The sequence below is a fragment of the Hypanus sabinus genome, chromosome 21, assembly GCF_030144855.1.
Source record: "Hypanus sabinus isolate sHypSab1 chromosome 21, sHypSab1.hap1, whole genome shotgun sequence".
In the NCBI taxonomy this organism is placed as follows: Eukaryota; Metazoa; Chordata; class Chondrichthyes; order Myliobatiformes; family Dasyatidae; genus Hypanus; species Hypanus sabinus.
The window spans coordinates 22950024-22976101 of record NC_082726.1 but is presented as its reverse complement, the minus strand read 5'-3'; the positions used below and the strand labels follow the sequence as shown (position 1 = coordinate 22976101).

Sequence of the window (26078 nt, the reverse complement as noted above, 5' to 3'; positions counted from 1 at the left end):
CAGTACTCTGGAACCTCAGCCGGCCTCATTGATGATGCAAAGATCATCGCCAGAGGCTCAGCAATTTTCCTCCCTCACCTCCCTCAATAACCTGGGGTATATCTCGTCCAGTCCCAGTGACTTATTCAACTTGATGCTTTCCGAGATCTCCTGTACATCCTCTTTCTTAATATCGACATGCTCAAGTTTTTCAGTCTGCTGTAAGCCATCCCTATTATCACCAAGATCCATTTCTGTAGTGAATACTGAAACAAAGTACTGATTAAGTACCTCTGCTATATTCTCTGGTTCCATATACACGTTTCCACTGTGACACTTGATTGGTCCTATTCTCTCATGTCTTATCCTCTTGCTCTTAACATACTTGTAGAAGGCCTTGAGGTTTTCCTTAATTTTGACTGCCAAGGCCTTCTCATGGCCCCTTCTGGCTCTTCTAATTTCTTTCTTGAGCTCCTTCCTGTTGGCCTTATAAACTTCAAGCTCTCTGTCATTACCTAGCTTTTTGAGCCTTTCATAAGCTCTTTTTTCTTCTTGGCATCAGCTGTTGTACACCATGGTTCTTATACCCTACCATCCTTTCCCTGTCTCATTGGAACGTACCTATGCAGAACTCCATGCAGATTATCTCCTGAACATTTGCCACATTTCTTCCATACATTTCCCTGAGAACATCTGTTTCCAATTTATGCTTCCAAGTTCCTGCCTGATAGCCTCATATTTCCCCTTACTCAAATTAAATGCTTTCCTAACTTGTCTGTTCTTATCCCTCTCTAATGCTATGGTAAAGGAGATAGTGTTATGATCACTATCTCCAAAATGCACTCCCACTGAGAGATCTGACACTTGACCAGGTTTATTTCCCAATACCAGATCAAGTCCAGCCTCTTCTCTTGTAGGCTTATCTATAAACCCCATTTCCAGAAAAGTTGAGATATTTTCCAAAATGCAATAAAAACAAAAATCTGTGATATGTTAATTCACATGAACCTTTATTTAAGTGACAAAAGTACAAATAAAAGATTTTCAATAGTTTTACTGGCCAACTTAATTGTATTTTGTAAATATACACAAATTTAGAATTTGTTGATTGCAATACACTCAACAAAAGTTGGGACAGAGGCATGTTTACCATTGTGTTACATCACCTTTCCTTTTAATAACACTTCTTAATCGTTTTGGAACTGAGGATACTAATTGTAGTAGATTTGCAGTTGGAAATTTTGTCCATTCTTGCTTGATATAAGACTTCAGTTGCTCAACAGTCCGTGGTCTCTGTTGTCTGATTCTCCTCTTCATGACGTGCCATACATTTTTGATAGGAGGTAGATCTGGACTGGCAGCAGGCCAGTCAAGCACACACACTCTGTGTCTACAAAGCCACGCTGTTGTAGCCCATGCAGAATGTGGTCTGGCATTGTCCTGCTGAAATAAGTATGGACTTCCTGGGAAGAGACGTCGCCTTGATGGCAACATATATCTCTCTAAAATCCTAATATATGCCTCAGAGTCAATGGTACCTTCACATGCATGCAATTCACCCATGCTGTGGGCACTGATGCACCCCCATACCATCACAGATGCTGGCTTTTGCACTTTTCGCTGGTAACAATCAGGATGGTCGTTTTCATCTTTGGCATGGAGAACTCCGTTTTTTCCGAAAACTAGCTGAAATGTGGACTCATCTGACCACTGCACACAGTTCCACAGTCTTTCGGTCCATCTGAGATGAGCTTGGGCCTAGAGAACTCGCCGGTGTTTCTGCATAGAGTTGATGTATGGCTTCCCCCTTGCGTAATACAGTTTCAAGTTGTATTTCTGTTTGCAGTGACGGACTGTGTTAAGTGACAATGATTTTCTGAAGTACTACCGAGCCTAGGTGGCTATAATTGTCACAGTAGCATGACGGTTTCTTAGGCAGTGCCGCCTGAGGGCTTGAAGATCACGTGCATTCAGCAGTGGTTTCCAACCTTGCCCTTTACGCCCTGAGATGTCTCTGAATTCTCTGAATCTTTTCACAATATTAGGTACTGTAGATGTTGAAAGACCTAAATTCTCTGCAATCTTGCGTTGGGAAATTTTCCTTTTGAACTGACTAACTCTCACGAATTTTGGCACAAAGGGTGAGCCACGACCCATCTTTGCTTGCAAAGACTGAGCCTTTGATGGACGCTACTTTTATACCCAGTCATGATACCTCACCTGCTACCAATTAGCCTGCTTAACGTGGAGTCTTCCAAACCGGTGTTACTTGAATATTCTGTGCACTTTTCAATCTTATTTTAACTCTGTCCCAACTTTTATTGAGTGTGTTGCAGCCATCAAATTCTAAATTTGTTTATATTTACAAAATACAATTAAGTTGGTCAGTAAAACTATTGAAAATCATTTCTTTGTACTTTTGTCAGTTTAATCAAGGTTCACGTGAATTAACATATCACAGATTTTTGTTTTTATTGCATTTTGGAAAATATCCCAACTTTTCTGGAAATGGGGTTTGTACACATTGTGTCAAGAAACCTTCTTAAACACGCCTAACAAACTCCACCCCATTTAAACCGTTGTTCCAGGGACACACCAATCAATATTTGGGAAATTAACATCTCCCACCATGACAACCCTGTTATTATTACACCTTTCTAGAATCTGTCTCCCTATCTGCTCCTCGATGTCCCTGTTACTATTGGGTTGATTTTTTTTATACACCACCCAGTAGAGTTATTGACTCCTTTCTATTCCTAATTTCTACCCACACAGACTCTCTAGACAATCCCTCCATATCTTCTTCCTTTTCTACAGCCATGACACTATCTCTAATCAACAGTGCCATGCCCCCACCTCTTTTGACTCCCTGCCTGTCCTTTCCTGCCCCTAAGCCATCCAAGTCTCTGTAATGGCCACAACACCATAGCTCCAAGTACTGATCCACACCCTAAGCTCATCCGCTATGCATTAAAATAGACACATCTCAAACCATCAATCTGAGCACTCCTTTCTCTATCACCTACCTGTCCTCGCTCTCGCGCTGTCTTCAAGCTTTCTCTGTCTGTGAGCCAACCACCTCTTCCACTGTCTCATCAGTTTGGTTTCCACTCCCCCAGCAATCCTAATTTAAACACTCCTCAATAGCCTTAGCAAACCTCCCCACTAGGATATCGGTCACCCTGGGATTCAAGTACCACCCATCCTTTTTGTACAGGTCACTCCTGCCCAAAGGAGATCCCAATGATCCAGAAATCTGAATCCCTGCCCCCCCCCCCCAATCCCTCAGTCACATAATTATCCTCCACCTCACTCTTTTCCTATAGCCATTGTTGCATGGCACAGGCAGTGATCCTGAGATGACTATCTTTGCGATCCTGCTTCTCAACCTCCTTCCCAACTCTCCGTAGTCCACTTTCAGGACCTCCTCCCTTTCAAATAATAATGTATTGTGCTTAAATGCATAACTTCACTACCTCTTTTTCTGAAGAAAGTTTTTCACTCTGTAACCTTATCTCTTTCCTGTTATGTTTCCATCCCTATTGTTTCCTATTCATTTCAATAATTGTGTTAATATAAATTTGATTGCATGGGACACCCAGTAATAAATTCATATATGAATTTCACTTTTGTATAGGGGAGTGGGGAAAGATTAGGTTAAATGAATAAAAAATGGGTGGAATATGAGAAATTAGTGGTTTAGGGTGAAATCTAAGGAAATGATTTTATGAAATAAAACTTTGTGTCCTTAGTAGGGACAAGAGAAGTACCAGTGAATTGGAGGGCTACATATGTTGTTCCCTTGTTCAAGAATGGGAGTGGAGATAACCCGAAAAATTATAGACCAATGTGCCTTACTTCAGTGGTGGGCAAGTTGTTGAAGATCCTGAGAGTCAGAATTAATGAGCATTTGGAGAGACGAGACAATCTGATTAGGGACAGTCAGCATGGCTACATGCCTGATTGAATTCTTTGAGGATGTAACAAAATACATTGCTGAAGGTAGAGCTGTGGATGTAGTGTATATAGATTTCAGTAAGGCATTTCATGAGGTTCCCCATGCAAGGCTCATTCAGAAAGTAAGGAGGCAAGTTATCCAAGCAGACTTTGCTTTCTGGATCCAGAATTGGCTTGTCCGCAGAAGCCAAAGGGTGGTTGTGAATGGTTTGTTTTCTACGTGATGGTTGGTGACCAGTGGTGTTCTGCAGGTATCTGTTCTGTGGGCCCCTCCTCTTTGTGATTTTTATGAATGACCTGGTTGAAGAAGTAGAAAGGTGGGTTAGTAAGTTTACTGAGGGCACAAAGGTTGGAGATAATGTGGATAGTCTGGAGGGTTGTCAGAGGCTACAGCGGGATATTGATAGGACGCAGAACAGTATGAAGTGGTTCATTTCATTCGCTCAAGTTTGAAGTCAGAGCATAATATTAATGGTAAGACTCTTGGCAGCGTGGAGAATCTTGAGGTCTATATCCATAGGACACTGAGAACTGTTGCGCAGGTTGACAGTGTTGCTAAAAAGTCATATGGTGTGTTTGTATTCATTAACCATGAGATTGAGCTCAAGAGCCATGAGGTAATGTTACAGCTAATTAAGACCTTGGTCAGACCCCACTTGGAGTATCGTGTTTAGTTCTGGTTACATCAATACAGGAAATATGGATACTATAGAAAGAGTGCAGAGGAGATTTACAAGGATGTTGCCTGGATCGGAGAGTATGCCTTATGAGAATGGGTTTAGTGAACTTGGCCTTTTCTCCCTGGAGCAAAAGAGGATGAGACGTGATGTGACAGAGGTTTATGAGATAATGGGAGACATTGATTGTGTGGATAGCCAGAGGCTTTCTTCCCAATGCTGAAATGGCTAACATGAGGAGACATAGTTTTAAAGTGCTTGGAAGTAGGTACAGAGTGGATGTTGGGGTAGGTTTTTCACACAGAGTGGTGAGTGCATTGGAATGCACTGCTGGTGGTGGAGGCGGATATAATAGAGTCTTTTAAGAGACTCTTGGAGAGGTACGTGCTTAGAAAAATAAAGGATAGGGTAGGGTAATTCTAGGCAGTTTCTGGAGTAGGTTACATGGTTGGCAGAACATTGTGGGCCGAAGGGCCTGTAATATGCTGTAGATTTCTATGTTCTATAATTTATCTGCTCCCAGATTCTTACTTCATCCCTCCTCCCTCATCCACCCATCTTCTCCTTTTACTTGGATTCACCTATCACCTGCCAGCTTCAACCTCTTCTCCTCACCCCCCACACTTCCTTATTCTGGCTTCTGCCCCCTTCTTTTCCAATTCTAATGAAGGTTCTTGGCCTGAAACGCCAACTGTTTAACCTACTGAGTCTCTCCAGCATTTTGTGTGAACTTTGTGAATAAAATACGTAATGGAATCAATTACATAAAACATATCTCAATCAGATTTATTACCACTGGCATGTGACATAAAATTTGTTGTTTTGTGGCAGCAGTACCGAACAAAGAGAATCATTATTATAAATTGCAAAATACGTAGTGCAAAAAAAAGCAATAATGGGGCAGTGATAGTGGGTTCATAGAGCATTCAGAAATCTCGTAGCACAAGAGTAGAAGTTCTTATTGAATTGTTGAGTGTGGATCTTTAGGGTCCTGTAGTAACGAGAAGAGACCATGTCTTGGATGGTCGGGGTCTTTAGTTATGGATGCTCCCTTCTTGAGGCACCGCCTCTTGAAGATGGCCTTTATGGTGAAGTGGACTGTGCCCGTGATGGAGCTGGCTGAGTCTTACAATCCTCTGCAGCCTCTTGCGATCCTGATACCAAATTCTGGTGTAACCAATTTCCACCATACATCAATAGAAATTTATAACCGTGTTGGATGACATACCTTCATATACATATATACATGTTACCCAAGTATATATGTATGACTGTAAAGAAAGAAATTCTTTATTCAAAATGCATGCATTGTTCACAGGACAGCCAGCAAGTCAATGTGATGCAATACGTATTATTACCTCATAGCCTGGAACATGATACTCACCACACAACATCCATTGTAGGTAATGCAGAACAGCTGATTGATAATGTGTGACCCTACATCTGTCTATTTTAAAGTGTTATCATGGAACTGTGTGGTTTAACACTAGATGGTGCTATGTGCAAGGAAATAAATTCCACTAAATTGCATTTTACTTGCTTACAGTCTTTAATTAAGCTCATATGTACTTTCACTATAGAGTGATAAGTTGCAAGTGTTTTTTTTTCCTTCCTCAACATTGGTTCTAACTCTTTGTTCTGTATCCTTGATTCTAATCATCATTCACAACTAAACACTTACCTATCTAAGTTTTCTGCTCCATAATTCCTTGCCAAACAAGCCATCTCATGTCCTCTTGCCAGTTCCATTAAGACTCTAAAATGAGAGGTTACTTCATGGAGCTGTACAAGACGATGGGCGTAGATCGAATTGATAGCCAGAGAATTTTTCCCAGTGTGGAAATGGCTAATACAAAGGGGCATAATTTTAAGGTGATTGGAGGAAAGTATAAGCAGGATGTCAGAGATAGTTTTTTTTTTGCATGGAGAGTGGTGTAACGCCCGGCTGGTGATAGAAGCAGATCTGTTAGGGACATCTATGAAACTCTTAAGATAGGCACATGGATGATAGAAAAATGAAGGGTTAGGTTGATCTTAGAGTAGTTTAAAAGGTTGGCACAACATCATGGGCAGAAGGCTGAATGTTCTATTTTCTCTGTTAATATCCAAGCCTTTCCTAACGTCTAATGTGACTTGGTGTCAAACTTTGATAACATATCATGTAGTGCATTAGAATGATTCAATAACATATTATTGTCTGTATAAATGCCAATTTCTGCACCACCTAAATCATGCCTGGATAAAGAATACAATATTTATTCTTAATCTCATATTAAACTTCCAAGATTGTATAACTTTAACAACGCTTTAAAAGAACAAGCTGGATCCTCAAGTGATCGGTCCTAAAAAGTCCCTTGGAGGGGATTTCGCCCCCTCCAATAATTTTATCAAGGAAATCAAAACAAAAACAAATCTTCACTGGAGAGGAATGATATCTGCTTAAAGTCATTTGCCCATCTTTCTCAGTGATTCCAACTTCTATGAGTAACTGATGAATGGATGTTTTGGTCTCTGCTAACCTCATGTATATGTAGCTTGTGGTTATCACTTAATTTTTGCAATGTTCGACATATATGACTCACTTTTGGTTTTGGTTTTCCCAACCAAGGTATGCAGTCTGTTGAGCAATAAATTCCCCTCTAATTTCAGTTAACCTTGAAGGTGTCTTCCCACATTGGAAAGGTTAACCGGAGACACCATCACGTTTTGTGTGTCCGTGTGAGAATTTTTAAAAAAATTACTCCTTCTAGAAGAGAGTTTCTCACGTACATGTCAGATGATGCAATCTCCTAATTTGAATTTTGTGGTTAGAGGGGCATAAAGGTTGATTCTTGACTATAGATTTCGCATCTTAGCAACTAGGTTCCTATTTGCATCTGTCCTAATTCTATCATGTTACACGTTCACATTTATAATTACATTTTTGTGACATTTTTCATGTTTATTCTAAAGTGACTTTTAGCTGAGATACTTAATTTGAAGTGTAGCTTCTTCTGGGATGTAAGACGTGTAGCTATGAATTCATGTGCAAAAGAAGTAATAAACTATTAAAGAAGGCATAACATCTTTAATACAGCAAACAAAGACAAAGTGGAAATGTGTATGAGATACAAGAGACTGCAGCTGCGGGAACCTGGAGCAACTTCCTGCTGAAGGAACTCTGTGGGTCGAGCTGCATTGGTGGGTGAGGTTAGTGTGGTGAGGAAGAAAGGTCAACATTTTAGTTCAAAGTCCTACATGAAATTATGCTAAATCTTCAGAAGTTAATGGTTTGACTCTAGTTGCAATATTTTGACTAATCCTAGGCACTTTGTTTTATCAAGATTGTCAAGGCCATATTTAAGGAGAAATTTAATGAGAGTGTCTGAAAAAGGTAGTTGTCGACTCGTCATCATCCTGATGTCCTGTGTCATATGGTGTGGACAGTCATGGTCAATGACCATGATTGTTCTTGGCAAATTTTTCTACAGAAGTGGTTTGTCATAGCCTTTTGGGTAGTGTCCTTAAAAGACAGGTGACCCCAGCCATCATTGATACTCTTCAGAGATTATCTGCCTGGTGTGGCTAACCAGCTCTTGCGATATGCACCAGCTGCTTATACGGCCATTCACCAACAGTTCCCATAGCTTCACATGATCCCAGATCGGGGCGCTAAGCAGGTGCTACAGCTTGCCCAAGGGTGACCTGCAGGCTAGTGGAGGGAAGGAGCCCTTCACCTCGCTATCTAGAAGAAAGTAGTATTGTTCCTAAGATTAAGAAGAAAGTACATCGAATACCCTACGAGTCATGAACCAAAAAAAAACTGATTTAAGTGGTTAACAAAGATCAACAAGTTGTGATATAGAATAGAGTGCCTGAAGGGCTGGGGAGAAAAGCTTAATATTAAGTTTCTCTAGTAAATGGAATTTACATCTGACTGAGATGTATTTGCAGAACTATGGGGTAAAGGTAAGAAAGTGGAACCAGTGGGGTGACTGTTAAAGAGCTAGCATATGTATAATGGACCAAGCAGTAGACACTTGGGTTGCTAGATTTGGAAGAGTAAAAGTCTTTAAATTTGTTCTTTTTAGCCTCATCCTTATCTGAGTTTCCATTTATCATTCAATCAGTTTTCAGCTAATATCAGTAAAGGGGAACTTTCGACACCTTTCAACCTGTTGGAGGAACTCAGCAGGTCAGGCAGTGTCAAATGTTCTGGTCAAGATTTTGCTACACTCCCCTCTCTTTATACTCTCTATTTATCCTGTACTCTTTCTGTCCAGATGAAGGATCTCAACTCAAAACATCAACTACCTGTTTCCCTCCGCAGATGATACCTGACCTACAAAGTTCATCCAGCATTTTGCTTATTGTTTTAGTGTCCAGCATCTGGAGTCGTATGTGTGCATATTGAGTAATAGCATTACCATAAAATCTCATCTGGCTCACTAATGTCCTTATAGAAGAAGATTTGCCCTCCTTGGTGTAGCCATTAAATGACAACAATGTGGTTGAAATTTAATTGCTCTTTTACAGTTAACTGTTCATCACTCAGTTAAAGAGGGCATTGAGGGAAGGTTGATGGGTGTTAGGGAGTATTCTGGAGTTACTGTATGTGAATATAGCAGACATTAATTCTGACAAGAAACAAGCTTCTGTTCTTATTGTAAATGCAAATATGTTTAGGAAGCTTGCAATTAGTATTTAGGTTTTTTTGTAAATGGGAAGCAGTAAATTGAAGTTAAAAGCTCAGGCTGCTCAACAGAGAAGGAGATTGCATATGCAAAGAACTATACATTCTTAAACTAATGGGGCGTGTTAATTGGCTTGCATCAAACTAGGCAATATGGCTGAGTTATTTGCACTATTGTGACTTGATCCTTTCATTGGTCCTGCTGTAGTTGCTATTCTATAGATTTGTTGAGTATACCTGCAGGAAAATGAATCTCAATGTTGTACATGGTAACATAAATGTCCTTTGATCATAAAATTTACTTTGAACTTTGACTTGAGTTCAAGCTGGCAGATCAGATGGATGTTGTCACTTAGCACATTAAACATGGTCGCAGCTTTAGGCAATCAATAGTTTTTGGGTACTCATCATATTTGTATACTCAGAGATGGCCCTGACAACATTAATTTTGGATGTCTGGCTCTCTGTTGTCAAATGGTTTCAGAATATTTGTGTTAATTAGTTTCTCCCAAAGGCATTTGCACCTTCAGAAGTGTTTTATCAATTACAATGTATTTCCCCTATGTCTCTCAAAGGCACCTTTTGTCAACCCAACGTATTGAAGTAAAAATGCCATTGTAACTATTGAAAATATATTGAATCACGTGCTGTTACATTTGGTCTTCAGGGTATAAACATGTGATGTACCTTTGGGTTTGTGGGCCTCTATTGAGAGTGTCTCCAGAATAATGCCTGCTTGTTGTGCGGAATAAAACTTCACCAGCTTCTGTGTCTCTCTGGTGACTTTGATCACAGTCACAATAGATGCCAGTCTACCCAGTGATATCCACATCATACAAACTAAATCTTGGAACATGATAACACCATTAAATCTCTTACTTGCAGCGAACAAAATTAGATAATTTTAATCTCTATTATCAGTCATTGGTTATGAATGTCTCCCATCCACTCCATAATGTACTGGTTAGGCACAGGAGTACATTCAGCCGGAGACTCATTCCACCGAGATGCAACACTGAGCGTCATAGGAAGTCATTCCTGCCTGTGGCCATCAAACTTTACAACTCCTACCTCGGAGTGTCAGATACCCTGAGCCAATAGGCTGGTCCTGGATTAATTTCCACTCGGCATTATTTACTTATTATTATTATTATTTAATTATTTATGGTTTTATATTGCTATATTTCTACACTATTCTTGGTTGGTGCGACTGTAACGAAACCCAGTTTCCCTTGGGATCAATAAAGTATGTCTGACTGTCTGAATTTAAGCCTATCAAAATACTATTTAAAGCAATAGACTATGGTGTTGATGAGTTATTAAAAGAACCCAACTATATCAAGTACCTCTCCCTGGATGGTACCCTCACTTATGTTTTTATTTTCCTGTCCAAATGGTGTTGTCCAAAGCAATATCTCTGGAGATTCTAGACCCCTGGAGAGTTGGCAAGCCCAAATAGTGCTTAAAAGGGATCATGGGATCATCTCTCTAATCGTAAATCGATAGCAATCAGAAGTGGGAATTGTATGCCACTTTTGGTTAGCCATATGTTCAGTAGCTAATTACAGCAATCCTTCTTTCCACTTCACTACCAACCCTAACCGTTACCCTGACAAAGGGAGAAAAGTTGAAGTCAACATGACCTAAGTGGTCCAGAATTGTGTCACAAAAAGTGAACCATCAATGAAAGTGGTGGTGCATAAATTTGTTAAACGGTGAAGTTCAGGAATGGCTGTGTGCCAATAACAGTGAATTTACAGTTAAAGCGGAAATGTGCTTGAACTGCGATAAGCTATTTAATGAGGTTTTTTTTTAATGTTGTGGTGTTGCAACATAACTCTCAACGTTTTATAGCACCTGGTGATTGTTAAGATAATAGCTGTGGGAAATGAATTAGCTTAAGGGGAAAAAGGTCACTCCACAGCTCTAGTTAGCAAGTTCATTGTGCTCTTTCAGATCATAATTACTCTGATCAAATGGAAATTGAAGCTGAAACAACCGGTTCTCTACATTTTTGAAACAACCATGAGTTCTATTAACAAAAGTATTGAAACTCTTACAGAGACATGAGACTACAGATGCTGGAAACTGGAGTACTGCAAAATGTGGTGGAGGAACTCAGCAGTATCTGTGGAGTGGAGTGGACAATGGAAATGGTTGGTCCAGATGAAGGATTTCAACTCAAAATGTTGATTGCCCATTTCTATCCATAGATGCTGCCTGACCTGCAGCGTTCCTCTGTTTGTGTTGCTGCTGGAAACCTTAGACTTTTTCTGCTTTCTTGCAATCCTGTGCATTCTCTGTTTACTTGCTGTACTATTGGCAGGGGTGCCTTCATTTGCTCTAGGACAGAGATTCCCAGCCTTTTATTTTAAATGCCAATGGGCCTTACCAAACTGAAGGGTCTGTGGACCCCAGTTTGGGGACTCCAGCTCTGAGAATTCCCACAGGATTTCTTCCTCTCTTTTTTAATACAGAAAACTGCCTTGGAATCTGTTCCTACAAGCTCTAACTGTACATCAGCAATGGAACACTATGGATTACCTCCTGCACTACAATGGACTTGTCTCTTTGAGTTGTGTTTATTTGTACATTAAAGTCTTGTTTGCTTACAGAAGGCTTTGAATTGTATTATATACTTTTTTGTATATTTTCTTTGTGTGTTTGTTGTCTGTACCTACATGCTTGTGATGCTGACACAAGCAAGTTTTTCATATGTACTGTACCTCACCATACCAAACTCAGCTTGGCTTATCTTATCCTTCTGTTCAGGTGACTCATTATTTTAGCTTATGGGATGTTGCACACAAATTGCCATACCATTCTCCGTTCATTCACGCATTACATCAGGAGGGATATAGAACATTATGAAACCAATCATCCAATTTCAAGTGATGTCCTGGACACTATTCACCTCTCAGCCAAACATTACCACCACCTTTGGATATGCCTTCTTCTCATTACTACCATTATGGAGGAGGTACAGGAGCCTGAAGACCCACACCCAATGACTCAGAAACAGGTTATCCTCTTTGCCACCTGATTTTTCAAATGGACATTAAACCCATGAACACTACATCACTACTTTTTATTTCTAATTTCTTTTGCACTTCTTCAGAGCAAGCAGGCTTTGGTCCCCAATATTAATCATTGGTCATGCTGACAAAGTGCATATACGTTTATAATGTGTTTGACATGCTCCTCCAAAAACAGTCAAATTCAAATTCCTACATAAATTTATTTTCGGCTAATTAATAGATCAATTCCCACACAGCTAATGGTGGTCGTCGTCTTCTTCTATTTCTGGCAGTTTAGATGCATCTTGGCATATTACTGCCCTCCGCAGGATGTGCAATTAATTACAGAATTTCACGAAACTCAAATATAAATTGGTCACACAGAAACAGAATAATAAACTTTTCAACCAGATGGTGGTTCTCTTAGTGGCCAAACAAAGATTTAATAGAAAAACAAAATACATTTAGTCAGACAGCCTCTTGAACAATATTCTTCTTTCGACTTTATATCGATTACAACTCAGCAAAACATACTGAACTGTCTCTGGACTATCACAGTCACATAATCCAGTTGGATGTTTTCCTATTATCTTTAATAGGATGATCAGCCATGATCTCAAAATGGCGGTGCAGGCTCGAAGGGCCAAATGGTCTACTTCTGCACCAATTGTCTATTGTTTAAGTAATAGTTTAGCCTACAATGCCCCAACCTAAATCTTGTTAATTTCACCATACATCTCTATGATTTAAAGAGTAACAGTCTGAGACCTTTTTAACTAGGGGGTGACTAAAAAAGAAATGCCTTCCCTTTAATTCATTTTTCCAATCCTCTTGCCTTGCAGAGTTATCATCTGTTCGGATTCTGCTGCTGCCTTAGAGGCTATAAAAGGGAATAAACCAAAAGCTCCTCCTGACATAGTTATTGAGATTCTCTTAGTTTTGTTTAGAGTGGGGAAGATAGGTTGTGAAGTCAGATTTACATGGATACCTGGGCATGCTGGGGTGGAGGGAGATGACATTGTGGATGGCATTGCAAAGTCTTCCTTACAGAGCGGGCAAGTAGGAATTAGAATGCCCCTAGGCAGAGCAGAATTGAGAAGTAGGATTAAAAAAAGGCATAGAGAAGAAATGGTGGTCTTGAAATGTAAACTTTTGCTTTTCCTGGAAGGCATTCCATTGTGATTCTTATCCACCAGTATCTCTCTTGCAGGTTGAAGTAAAAGTGGTGACCACAGAGCATGCAAAACACTTCTATGAGTCCAAAGATGTTCCTGCTAAAATATATAGCGACTTGGATGAATGGGAGGTAATTTGTTCTTCTATATCTTTTAAGGCTGCACACATAAAGTGAGCAAAGGAGGCTCCTCCATTTTATAACTTTAAAAATAAGTATTGTCTGTTTACACCATGCACTGCTCAAATTACACTTCATATTAAAGCAATATTTCTCACCATATGAGTAAAACTAGCATCCCCTATTTCAGATTTTTTCAATATACAGATGCCTGGGTATCCAGCATTTAGTGTGTGTTGCTCAAGATTTCCAGCATCTCTTGTGTTTATTACATTGTTACTAAAAAGCTGCTGAGAGCCAGATCAGAGGCATTCAAGGCTGGAGTTCAAGAATGCTACAAGAGGTGCAGGTATGACCTTCAGAAAGCCATCTCATGGGTGAAGTGGAGGTTCCGGACCTGACTGGAATTAGCAAGGGATGCTCAACAGGTGTAGCAGGGTTTGAATGTCATGACCTCTTACAAAGTTAAATCTTGTGACATAAGGGACAGCAGAGCTTCGCTTAATGGGAATCATGTCTCCCAAAGATGCTTTGGTCTTAATATCTGAAGATGACGTGCGGGTTGCCTTCAAAAGAATGAATCCAATGAAAGCCGCTGGTTCGGACGGAGTACTGAAGACCTATGCTGAACTGGCTGGTGTATTCACAAATATCTTCAACCTCTTGCTCCGGCAGTGTGTGGTACCCACCTGCTTCAAACAGGCTTCAGTCATACCAGTGCTGAAGAAGAGCGTGATAACCTGTCTAAATGACTATTACACTTACATCCATAGTGATGAAGTGTTTTGATAGGCTGGTGTTGAAGCATATCAGCTCCTGTCCGTGTGGCAATTTGAATCTGCTCCAATTTGCCTACCGAAGCTTCAGGTCTACAGCAGCTGTTAACTCGTTGGCTCTTCATATAACCCTGTAACATCTGGACAGCACAAATCCATACATCAAGGTGCTCTTTATTAATTACAGCTCAGCATTTAACTCCATCGTACCCTCCCAATTAATTGGTAAACTCCAAGACGTAGGCCTCAATACTCCCTTGTGCAATTGGATCCTGGATTTCCTCACATGTAGTCCCTAGTCAGTCTAGATTGGCAAAAACATCTCCTCCACAATCTCCTTCAGCACAGGAGCACCGTAGGGATGTGTACTAGACAAACAGACATATTTTATTGATCCCAAGGGAAATTGGGTTTTGTTACAGCCGCAACAACCAAGAGGAGTGAAGTATAGCAATATAAAACCATAAATAATTAAATAATAATAAGTTAATCATGCCAAGTGAAAATAAGTCCAGGACCAGCCTATCGGCTCAGGGTGCCTGACACTCTGAGGGAGGAGTTGTAAAGTTTGATGGCCACAGGTAGGAGTGACTTCCTATGACGCTTAGTGTTACATCTTGGTGGAATGAGTCTCTGGCTGAAAGTACTCCTGCTCTACTCACTTTGCACCTATGACTGTGTGGCTAAGTATAGCTCCAACACCATATACAAGTTTGCTGATGACATCACTGTTGTGGGCTGTATCAAAGGTGGTGATGAATCTGCATACAGGAGGGATATTGAAAACTTGGTTGACTGGTCAAATAACAACAACCTCTCACTCAATGACAATAAGACTAAGAAACTGGTAGTAGACTTCAGGAGAGTGAAACTGGAGGTTCATCAGCAGTAATCATCAGAGGATCAGCGATGGGGAGGGTCAGTAACTTTAAGTTCCTAGGTGTCACTATTACAGAAGATCTGTTCTGGACCCATCACATAAACATAATTACAAGGAAAGCTTGACAGCACTTCCTCAGGGGTCTGCAGAGATCTAGCATGTCATCAAAAACCTTGGTGGTAAACTTCTATAGGGGTGTGGTTGAAGGTGCACTGACTGGCTGCATTACGGCCTGGTATGGGAACACCGATGCCTTTGAGTGGAAAATCCTACTAAAGATGGTGGATTCGGCCCAGTACATCATGGGTAACCATTGAACACATCTGCATGAAACGTTGCCATAGGAAAGCAGCATCCATTATCAAAGATTCTCACCACCCAGACCATGTTCTTTTCTCACTGCTGCCATTAGGTAGAAGGTGTAAGTGCCTCAGGACTCGCACCACCAGGTTCAAGGACAGTTACTATCCACCAACTATCAGGCTCTTGAATAAAAGGAGATAACCACTCATTTAAGGACTCTGATCTTGTTATTTCATGCTCATTATTTGTTATTTATTTATATCTGCATATGCACAGTTTGTCCATTGATCCTGTTTATAGTTACTTTTCTATAGATTTGCCAGCAGAAACCGAATCTCAGGGTTGTACTGTATGTGGTGACATGTATGTACTCTGATAATAAATTTTACTTTGACCACTGTTTTGCTTACTTTAGCATTCAAAGGCTTAATTCCTAATGGAGCAGGACTAGCAGTTGTAGATTAGTTTTAAATGAAACAGCTTGATGTGATCAGTGAAAGATGCTTTTCAATTCTGATAATTGGTTGCACTGTTTGCTTTTACCACAGTTTAGCTTCTTTGAACCTAGTAGCAGTCAAAATCATGTCAAGCTTATGGATGATATTCTGAGCAGAAAGGGCTAATCAGATGTGATTAAGCAATGGCACTTTAATCTTTTTGCAGTAAATTTATTATCAAAGTACATATGTTGCCATGTACAACCCTCAGATTCAATTTCTTGTGGACAATCACAGTAAACATAGTAGAATCAATGAAAGACCACACTTAACAGGATGGACAAACAACCAATGTGCAAATGCAAAAAGAAAGAAAAAATGGAAATTATTACTACTACTACTACTAATGAGAGAGAGAAGAAAAAAAAAAGAAAGAGAAAACTAACATGAGATAAAGATTCCTCGTAAGTGAGTCCATAGATTGTGGGAACAGGTCAGTGCTGGGACTAGTGAAGTTACCTTCTTTAGTTCAAGAGTCTGATGGTTGAAGGTTAATAAACGTTCCTGAACCTGGTGGTCTGGGTCCCAAAGCTCTTGTATGTTCTTCCTGATGGCAAATTATGTACAAATAATGTGAAAAAATGAAGTGGTTAATGAGTGAAGGGATAGTTGAGTTTAAAACTTAATTTCAAATTTTTCCCATGTAGAGATAGGATATTTCATCATATGTGTTCAGGAAAGTTTCCTTAATCAATATGTCAAGGTCCCAATTAGAGAGGGCATGATACTGGATCCCCTATCGGGGAACAAGATAGGGCAGGAGACAGAATTGTGTGTAGAGGAACTCATGGATACAGTGATCATAATTCTATTACAATATAATTATGGAGAAGGATATGTTGGGGTTCTAAACTGGAGAGAGGCCAGATGTTATCAGAAAGGATCCGGCAAGTGCGGATTGGAACAAGTTGTTTTCTTCCAAAGAATTGCTTGGTAACTGGGAGGCCTTCAAAAGTGAAATATTGGGAGTACAGAGTTTGTATGTTCATGTTAGAATGGAAGGCTAGGCTAACAGGTTTAGTGAACTTTGGTTTTCAAATCTGTTTTGAGGCCCTGGGTAAGAAGAAGGAAAAGGAGGTGCTTAGCAAGGAGCAAATGAGGTGCTGAGGAGGATCAGAAATGCAAGAAAACACTTGAGAGATAAATCAGGACTAAAAGAACACACGAGGTTACTCTGACAGACAAGGTGAAGGAGAGCGTGGTAAACAAAGTTTTGGATGGCACCAAGATCGGGGCATAGTGGACAGCATGGAAGGCTGTCAAAGCTTGTTGCAGGATCTGGACTGGCTGGGAAAATGGGCTGAAAATTTGCAGGTGAAATTTTTATTTAGGACCCTGGTCAGACCCCACTTGGAGTACTGTGCTCAGTTCTGGTCACCTCACTACAGGAAGGACGTAGAAACCATACAAAGGGTGCAGAGGACATTTACAAGGATATTGCCTGGATTGGGGAGCATGCCCTATGAAAATAGGTTGAGTGAACTCGGCCTTTTCTCCTTAGAACGAGGGAGGATGAGAGGTGACATGATAGAGGTGTACAAGATGATGAGAGGCATTGATAGTGTGAATAGTTAGAGGCTTTTTCCCAAGGTTGAAATGGTTGCCACAAGAGGACAGAGGTTTAAAGTGCTGGGGAGTAGGTACAGAGGAGATGTCAGGGATACATTTTTTTTACACGGAGTGGTGAGTGCATGGAATGGGCTGCCATCAACGGTGATGGAGGTGGATACGATAGGATCTTTTAAGAGACTTTTGGATAGGTACATGGAGCTTAGAAAACTAGAGGGCTATGGGTAAGCCTAGTAATTTCTAAGGTAAGGACATGTTCGGCACAACTTTGTGGACTGAAGAGCCTGTACTGTGCTGTAGGTTTTCTATGTTACATTTAATGTAGACAAGTGTCAGGTGTTGCACTTTTGGGAGACAAACCAAGGTAGGACTTGCACGGTGAATGGTTGGGCACTGAGGAGTGCAGTAGAACAAAGAGATACTAGAATACAGATCCATAATTCCTTGAAAACCATTTCAGAGGTAGATAGCATTGTGAAGAGAGTTATTGGCACATTGGCCTTCGTAAATCAGAGTATTGAATACTCCAAAGAGTTTCGTCCTGACACATCGACTGTACCTTTTACCATAGATGTTGCCTGGCCTGCAAGAATGCCTATAGGGGAGTGTTGAGGGATGCACTGAGTTCAGTGCAGCCAATGTAAAGACTCTGAGGATGGACCATAATCCAGGCTCTTCTTGCTCTGGACATAGAGCAGATAAGTGTCGGGCAAGTTTCTCAAACAGTGTTAGGTTGTATCACCCAAAGGGGGGTTAGGGGTGTGGCATGAGTGGCAATGGTGCTGTGTACACAAATTAGAGGTACTAACTCTGCTATATATAGAACCAGCAACACTGAATGTAAGCCTGAGAACTTAAAGAACTTTCTTACTATGACTCCTCATCTTCTTTCCAGTCCTGATGAAGGGTCTCGCCCTGAAATGTTAACTGTACTCTTTTCCATTGATGCTGTATGGCTTGCTGAGTTCTTCCAGCATTTTATATGTTGCTTGGATTTCCAGCATCTGCAGATTTTCACTTGTTTGAGAAAGAACTTTGTACTGTGGAATTCTTTTGATATAATTTTTAATAAATAATATTTATTAATTAAAAACCCTGCTGGATTGTATTTTAGCCATTTCACACACAATCTCTTCCATTTTCCCTTAGATATGGAAACAGAGGACAGATCCTGTTCTACACATTGAACTGAGGAGGTGGGCAGACCTATTGGTGATTGCACCTTTGGATGCCAATACTCTGGGGAAAATAGCTAATGGAATCTGTGACAACTTATTGGTAAGATAAGCAGATCTCTGTCATTCATTTGGCACCAGGTCATGAAACTTGTGTACGAGTTTCTTCCCACATTAGTTAGATTGGAAAATGCATAAAATACTAATGATGCAATCTTTCTTGTGATAACATCCTTTCAGTGTTGTTGCGCTGGAAAAACTTAATTTTTATGGCAGGAACATAGATGTACTATATTTCCTTACTGCCACGCCCCAGCCCACTCTAATTCTTGTAACCAACCCAATAATTTTGATGTTGGAATCAAATCTTCTTTTTCTTTTGGAGACTTCCAATCTTTGCTAATGAAAACAAAGATATACTGGGGCACTCAGCAAGAGAAGCAGCATTTACACCTATGAGGTGCATCCACTGTCTGGGCCATGATCTCTTCTTGTTACTGCCATCAGGAAGGTGGTACAGGAGCCCTCTGTCCCACAAGACCATGTTCAGGAGAGTTATTGCCCTTCAGCCATCAGGCTTCTGAACCAGAATGGATAGTTTTACACACTTCATCTCTGAACTGATACCACAACTCGTGGACTCACTTCCATGGGCTCTGCAGCTCTTATTCTCAGTATTATCTATCTGTCCAGCTAGTTTGTCTTTTGTACATGATTGTTAGTCTTTGTGTGTAGTTTTTTGTTGATTCTATTGTATTTCTTCTACTGTGAATGCCTGCAAGAAAATGGATCACAAATATTTTGATAAGTTTTGAACATTTGAACAAAGTTCATTTTGAACATTGGACCTTAGCATTTCATGTCAATGCTCCTTTATCACATGTTTGGTTAAAAGGTTATTGACCTGAAATGTTAACATTTATGTCCCACATTTTATGCTTTCATGCATCTGCTGTTCTATTGCCTTGCATTTGATCTTCTTTAAGTGGCCAGTTTTAAGTTGGGACCTGAACAAGCGATGAGCATTTAAATGAGTCTTTTCATTTTTTTAGAAAATTCTGCAATACGTGATCCATAAATATATTACTTTTCCAAAATAAGAAAGAATAAAGAGTGTTTTAAATGTTGTTATACACGTTGCACATTGACACAGCTAGTAGACTCACTACCTCAGAGTGGTATAATAAAATGTGTAATTAATAAAATGTGCATAAATATAAATACCAGCATGTATTACCAATAAAAATAACATTATAAAAATGTTTAAAATGTTTACAGTGCAGTGACAGGGCTAACAGATAGAGGGGGATGGGGGTGACTAACTAGAATCGTTGATCAGATTATCCAACGATTTTCCCAGAAAGTCCAGTGTTGGATTAAAACCTTTGCAAAAGTAATACAGTCTGCATTGAACTATTTTACAATGGCAAATAAAGAAATTTCCATTTCAAAATAGCAGCAGCTCAGAGTTAATCATCACTGTAACCATCCTCCACTGCAACACCGACACCGAGTCTGACCAATCAGGGAAGCAGAACAGTACACTTAAGGAACTTCTGCACAGTTGCATTTTGCTGTCCATCACATCGGTCAGTGATTTGTTGAAGGTGATAATTGGTATACAGGTCGTCCCTGAGTTACAAACGTCCGACTTACAAATGGAGGGAAGAGAACGCCGCCCACCATTTTAAGTCGGATCATGACGCTGTCCACCATTTTAAGTCGGATCCCGATGCCGTCCGTCATTTTAAGTCATTGCCATTAACACTGTTTTGAGTGTGTAACTTTGTATTCGGCTTAAATATTTCTTAGCAAGATTCACCCTGACTCCCCCTTTTCCAGTCAGCACCGCCCCCATGTGTCCCATTTAACCTTTCTCAGTGCAGGTGGATTTTAGGACTCCGGGGAACAGAGGACCCACGGCTGCTGCTGAATCTGTAGTTTTCTGTTCCCTTGATGGAAAACGATCACGATTGAAAATGAAATGGAAATAATAAAGCAATCGGAAAGAGGTGAAATGCCATCAGTCATTGGAAAAGCATTTGGCTACAGTCAGTCAATGATTGGAACAATTTTAAAGGATACAGGTAAAGGATAAAGTGAGAATAATGGAGCATGTGAAAGGCCCTGCCCCAGTGAAAGCTACAATTACTACTAAGCAACGCAGTGGTTCAATTATCAAAATACGTATGTTTCTTAAGTGTTTTATATGCATAGAAAGGTAAAATATATACTATATACCAAGACAAACGTTTGACTAACTGACGCTAAATAATACCGGATGTACCTGTCCCGACTTACGTACAAATCCAACTTAAAGACGGATTCAGGAATAGAACTCGTTTGGAACTCGTTTGTAATACTGCCTGTATTGTACATATTGATTATAATTATTAATAATAAATTAATGCATATACATGTTCTGAGAAACAATGAAAAGATTTTTTCCCAAGCAGATACAAGTACATTGAGGAAGTGAAAAGAAAACTGAATACAGAATATAGTATTGCAGTTACAAAGAAAGTACAGTGCAGGCTAGACAAATAAAGTGCAAGGGCCACAACGAGATAGATTGAGAGATTAAGAAATCCTCCCTTAAACACGTGAGGAGTCCATGCAAGAGGTTGATAGGATTCAAGATTCCAAATTCAAGAACATTATCAAAGAATATATAAATTATACAATCTTGAGATTTGCTTGCTCACAGTTAGCCACAAAGCAAGAAACCCAAAACAACCCAATTTGAAAAAAACAATAAAAATAAAAAGAAACAACTCAATGCATAAGAGAAAGGGAAAAAAAATACAAATTGTGCAAACAAATGAAGTGAACAGCAGCATTCCAAACCAAAACTGAGTCCTCAGATCTGAACCCCAGAACAGCCCGCATGGAGAGTGGAGTGTCCATCAAGGAGAATGAGCAAAAACACTCTGCTCCCAGATCCCAACACCCTGTATTTTCAGTCTACCTGGGACAGCTTTTAAATTGACCAAATAGCAGACAATGAACAAAATCGGCTCTTGCCTCCGATCTGGGCTAGCATTTATATTGTCTAAACACTGTATCGAACACTGCTGCAGCGAAAGGCTCTAGTCCTAGATCATGCCACCTAGTGACACACTCTGGGCCCAGATTTCATCTCTCAGCCTGCAGCTGCTCTTAAGTTCTTCAAATCAGCTCATTGCCCAGAGCAATCCAACCTCACACCTGGGCCAGTTGTATAGGCACCATATCTGCTCTGCCTGGGCTCCGGCTTCTCCTCTCAGTGCCCAGAGTGATCCAGCCTTGCACCTGGGCCAGTCATACAGGCAACATAACTCCATATACAACGATTCTGCACCAAATCATCTCGGCTCATGACTCAAACTTGCCTCACTTTAGCTCATCCCTTCAATGTTTGCAGCAATAATTTAACATAAATTACCTCAGAAAAAATATTTTTGGTAATTTTTTGTTGGATTTCTTATCTTTTAAACTACCAAAGAGCTGTTGCACATGTTTGGTAGTGCCATCTTAACCAGAAAGGATTACACTGGGATAGAAGCTGTCCTTGAAGAGTCTTTGACCTGAAACATTAATTCTTTCTCACAGATGCAGCTTGACCTGCTGAGTATTTCCAGTTTTTTCTGTTTTTGTGTTGAATTACCAGCAGAATTTTTCTGGTTTTTCAGAAAAAGGTTTTATAAGTTTTTTTTAGTTTTAGAAGTGAGTTGGTTTAATAGCCAATTGAAGGAAATCTTCAACTTGACATTCTTTAGTGGCTAATCTAGACCACCAAGTGGGATCTGTTTGGTAATCTTGTATTGAAAATATTCTGTGGTGTTTTAGAAAGTGAAGCAAATTGAAGCCAATTATAATAGGAGTCTAAATAAACTCAGTTTCCAAGGAGTCTGCAAAGACGAGAGAAACAGAACAGTAATCACCAAGAGGCACTGGGAGCTTAAACAGATCTTCAGTCCCTTTTACTTGCAGTATTTGCTGTATGTATGGCACGCTCTGCCTGCAAACAAAGTTTTTGACTGTATCTGGTAGATGTGACAATAATACTAATACCAGTCTTCTTGTTTATGTGAACTTCATGCATATTCAGTAAAAAAATTATTTAATACTCTCACATTCCTTTCTGAAATTATAGCAATAAGTTGCATTATAAAGTAACTAAAAATAATTGATTGATCAAGTCAAGTCAAGTCACTTTTTATTGTCATTTCGACCGTAACTGCTGGTACAGTACATAATAAAAATGAGATGTTTTTTCAGGACCATGGTGTTACATGACTCAGTACAAAATTTAAAATGAACTACGTAAAAAACAACACAGAAAAAAACACTAGACTACAGACCTACCCAGGACCGCATAAAGTGCACAGAACAGTGCAGGCATTATAATAAATAATAAACAAGACAATGGGGCAGTAAGGTGTCAGTCCAGCCTCTGGGTATTGAGGAGTCTGATAGCTTGGGGGAAGAAACTGTTACATAGTCTGGTCAAGAGAGCCCGAATGCTTTGGTGCCTTTTCCCAGACGGCAGGAGGGAGAAGAGTTTGTATGAGGGGTGCGTGGGGTCCTTCATAATGTTGGTTGCTTTGCGAGTGTAGCGTGTAGTGTAAATGTCCGTAATGGTGGGAAGAGAGACCTGGATGATATCAGCTGACCTCACTATCCGCTGCAGGGTCTTGTGATCTGAGATGGTGCAATTTCCGAACAAGGCGGTGATGCAGATGCTCAGGATGCTCTCAATACAACCCCTGTAGAATGTGATGAGGATGGGGGGTGGGAAATGGACTTTCCTCAGCCTTCGCAGAAAATAGAGACTCTGCTGAGCTTTCTTTGCTACTATGGACCTGGTGCTGAGGGACCAGGTGAGATTCTCCGCCAGGTGAACACCAAGCAATTTGGTACTCTTAACCATCTCTACTGAGGAGCTGTTGATGTTCAGCGGGGAGTATTTAAATTTAAATGTTAAAAGTATTATTACTTTAACATTTAAATTTATTTTTATATAATTCTTTATTCTTAATATTGTTGAATGTTATTTTTTGTTGCATGTCTCCTAAAACACAACATAAAATTCCTAATACATGTAAATGTATATGGCAAGTAAAGTAGATCCTTGATTAAGAAACCATGTCGACTATTGCAGACAATCTATTGGCTTTACAAAAAAAGCGCACCCACTTTAGAAACGGCTAAATGTTCTTTCTGTTCCGGTACCATTATTTTTACAATTTCCTTCCTGATTCTACTTCTCATTTTAATTGCTAACTTCTAGTACTATTTTGTTTCATTCAGTGCCTATAAAAATTCACACACACCCCCCATGGAAGTTTTCATGTTTTATTGTTTTACAACATTGAATCGCAATGGGCAGATGTACTGTGGAGAGAGGGTTGGAGATCTGTCTCTACCAAAGAAGGTTTAAAGCTCTCTTTCTCTCCACTAGCCTGCAGCTCACCCTTGGGCAAGGTATAACATCAGCTTAAGCACCTGATCGGGGTCACGTGAAGCCATGGAATCTGGTTGTAGGTGGTTGTATGAACAGTTGGTGCATATCACAAGTCCTCGTTATGCAACCACTGACACCTGGCAGACAATCTCTGAAGAGTATTGATAATGGCTGGTATCACCTGTCTTGTAAATGAAACCCTCTTTTTACTGGGGATCTCTGGAAGTGTGGCTTGCTGGCCCCTCTAACAGCCACTGCACTCCACAGCGAAGAAACCACCTTTGTCAGGCTCCGAAAGTCGAGGGTGTATATGACTTTGGTCCCGCCAAACCCGTGAGGTTGGGATCTCTCACCCACCCAAACCCCGGTTTGTGGGAAGGCTGTGTGATTTACTGCCCCCTGCAACTGCTTTTTGGCAGGGATAAAATTTTTTACAGTGCATGCAATTATAAAGAAGGTATACTTATGAATGTTAAATTAACCAAAGAGTAATAAGAGAAAAGCAAGGGGAAAAAACAAAAAAGGCCCATTATAATTAAACAGTCAAATGTACATAGGCGGAGCTCAAATCTTCCAAAAGCCGTTGCTTTCAATGTACTTGGTGCACTACTCCTATTCACCGGTCCCTGGTAAAGGTTCCCCTCTTGGGCTCCATTGGTTCGTGCATTCCCGCCAGATCGAATCCTGCAGCTGATTTTCTTGAATTTCTCTATCTCCCACTGAAAAAAAACCTCAACCCACCTCAGTGTCTGTCACAAAAGCTGTTCACTCAACATTCTCTAGAGCCTTCTCCCAGTTCCACCCTCCTGATTGGATGACACACACATTCCTAAGCACCCCCTGCCAGCAGAACACACTACTTCTACAGAAAATGATTATGCTAATGACCAAAGAGCATTCTGACTGTCTGCATCATTGTCTAGTATGAAGGTGCCAGTGCTCAGGATTGTAAGAGGCTTCAGAGGGTTGTAGACTCAGCCAGCTCCATTGAGGCACTCATCTGCCCACCATCAAGAATATCTTTAAAAGAAAATGCCTCAAGAAGGGAGCATCACTCATTAAGGACCCTCACCATCCCAGACATGCTTTCTTCTCAGTACTGCCATCAGGGAAGAGGTATAGGAGCTGTGGTTAGAACTCTCTTTCTAACCACATTCTACCACAAGTGTCCTGACCAGCTGTAACACCATCTGGTATGGGAATTTCAAGGCAAGATCATGCAGTGGATTGCATTGTGAAGATTGCTGAGAGAATCATCAGGGTCTCTCTCTTCCTCCCCCCAACCTGTTCCCCCCCCCCACCATCCAAGACATATACCAAAACTGCTGCATTCGTAGAATCCTCGATATTGTCAAAGACCCTTCCCATGCTTTCCACAATCTCTTTGACTTCCTACTGTAAGGCAGGAGATACCCCAGTATAAGAACAAGGCTGTGAGACTTATGAATACCCTACTGCCACCCAATACACATTATTTATGACAGTGCCAGTAGCATTATACTGTTGTATATTTAACTATATATCATATATACACTTTATGTCAGTTTGTACATCTACAAAATATATGAATTTATTACCTGTTATTATTATTACTATGTATGTGATACATAAAAATATGTAGTGTTTAGCACCTTGGTCCCAGAGGAGCATTGTTTTGTTTAGCCGTGTACATGTATTTGGTTCAGTGACAATAAACGTGAATTTGAACAATAAACCTGATTCTGATTACAACCTCTACAGGAAGAAGTACAGTTGATGTTTTGGGCCAAGACCCTTTGTCAGGACTGACAAAGCGTCTCGGTCCGAAACGTTGACTGTACTTCTTCCTATAGGTGC

At 40.3% G+C, this 26078-nt stretch overlaps 1 protein-coding gene across 3 annotated transcripts in view; it reads left to right on the top strand.

Annotated features, from left to right (window-relative positions):
* Positions 1–26078, top strand: part of ppcdc (phosphopantothenoylcysteine decarboxylase) — an 82774-nt gene that overhangs the window by 9286 nt on the left and 47410 nt on the right. The window contains exons 1-3 of one of the 3 annotated variants that reach the window (XM_059946173.1): positions 11351–11441; positions 13513–13608; positions 18771–18899. In XM_059946173.1, the coding sequence (XP_059802156.1) occupies positions 11352–11441; positions 13513–13608; positions 18771–18899 (315 nt within the window). In that variant the 5' untranslated portion in view covers position 11351. Of the gene's footprint in view, positions 1–11350; positions 11442–13512; positions 13609–18770; positions 18900–26078 lie in introns of those variants that run through there. The other 2 variants (XM_059946175.1, XM_059946176.1) reach the window with 2 other exon arrangements.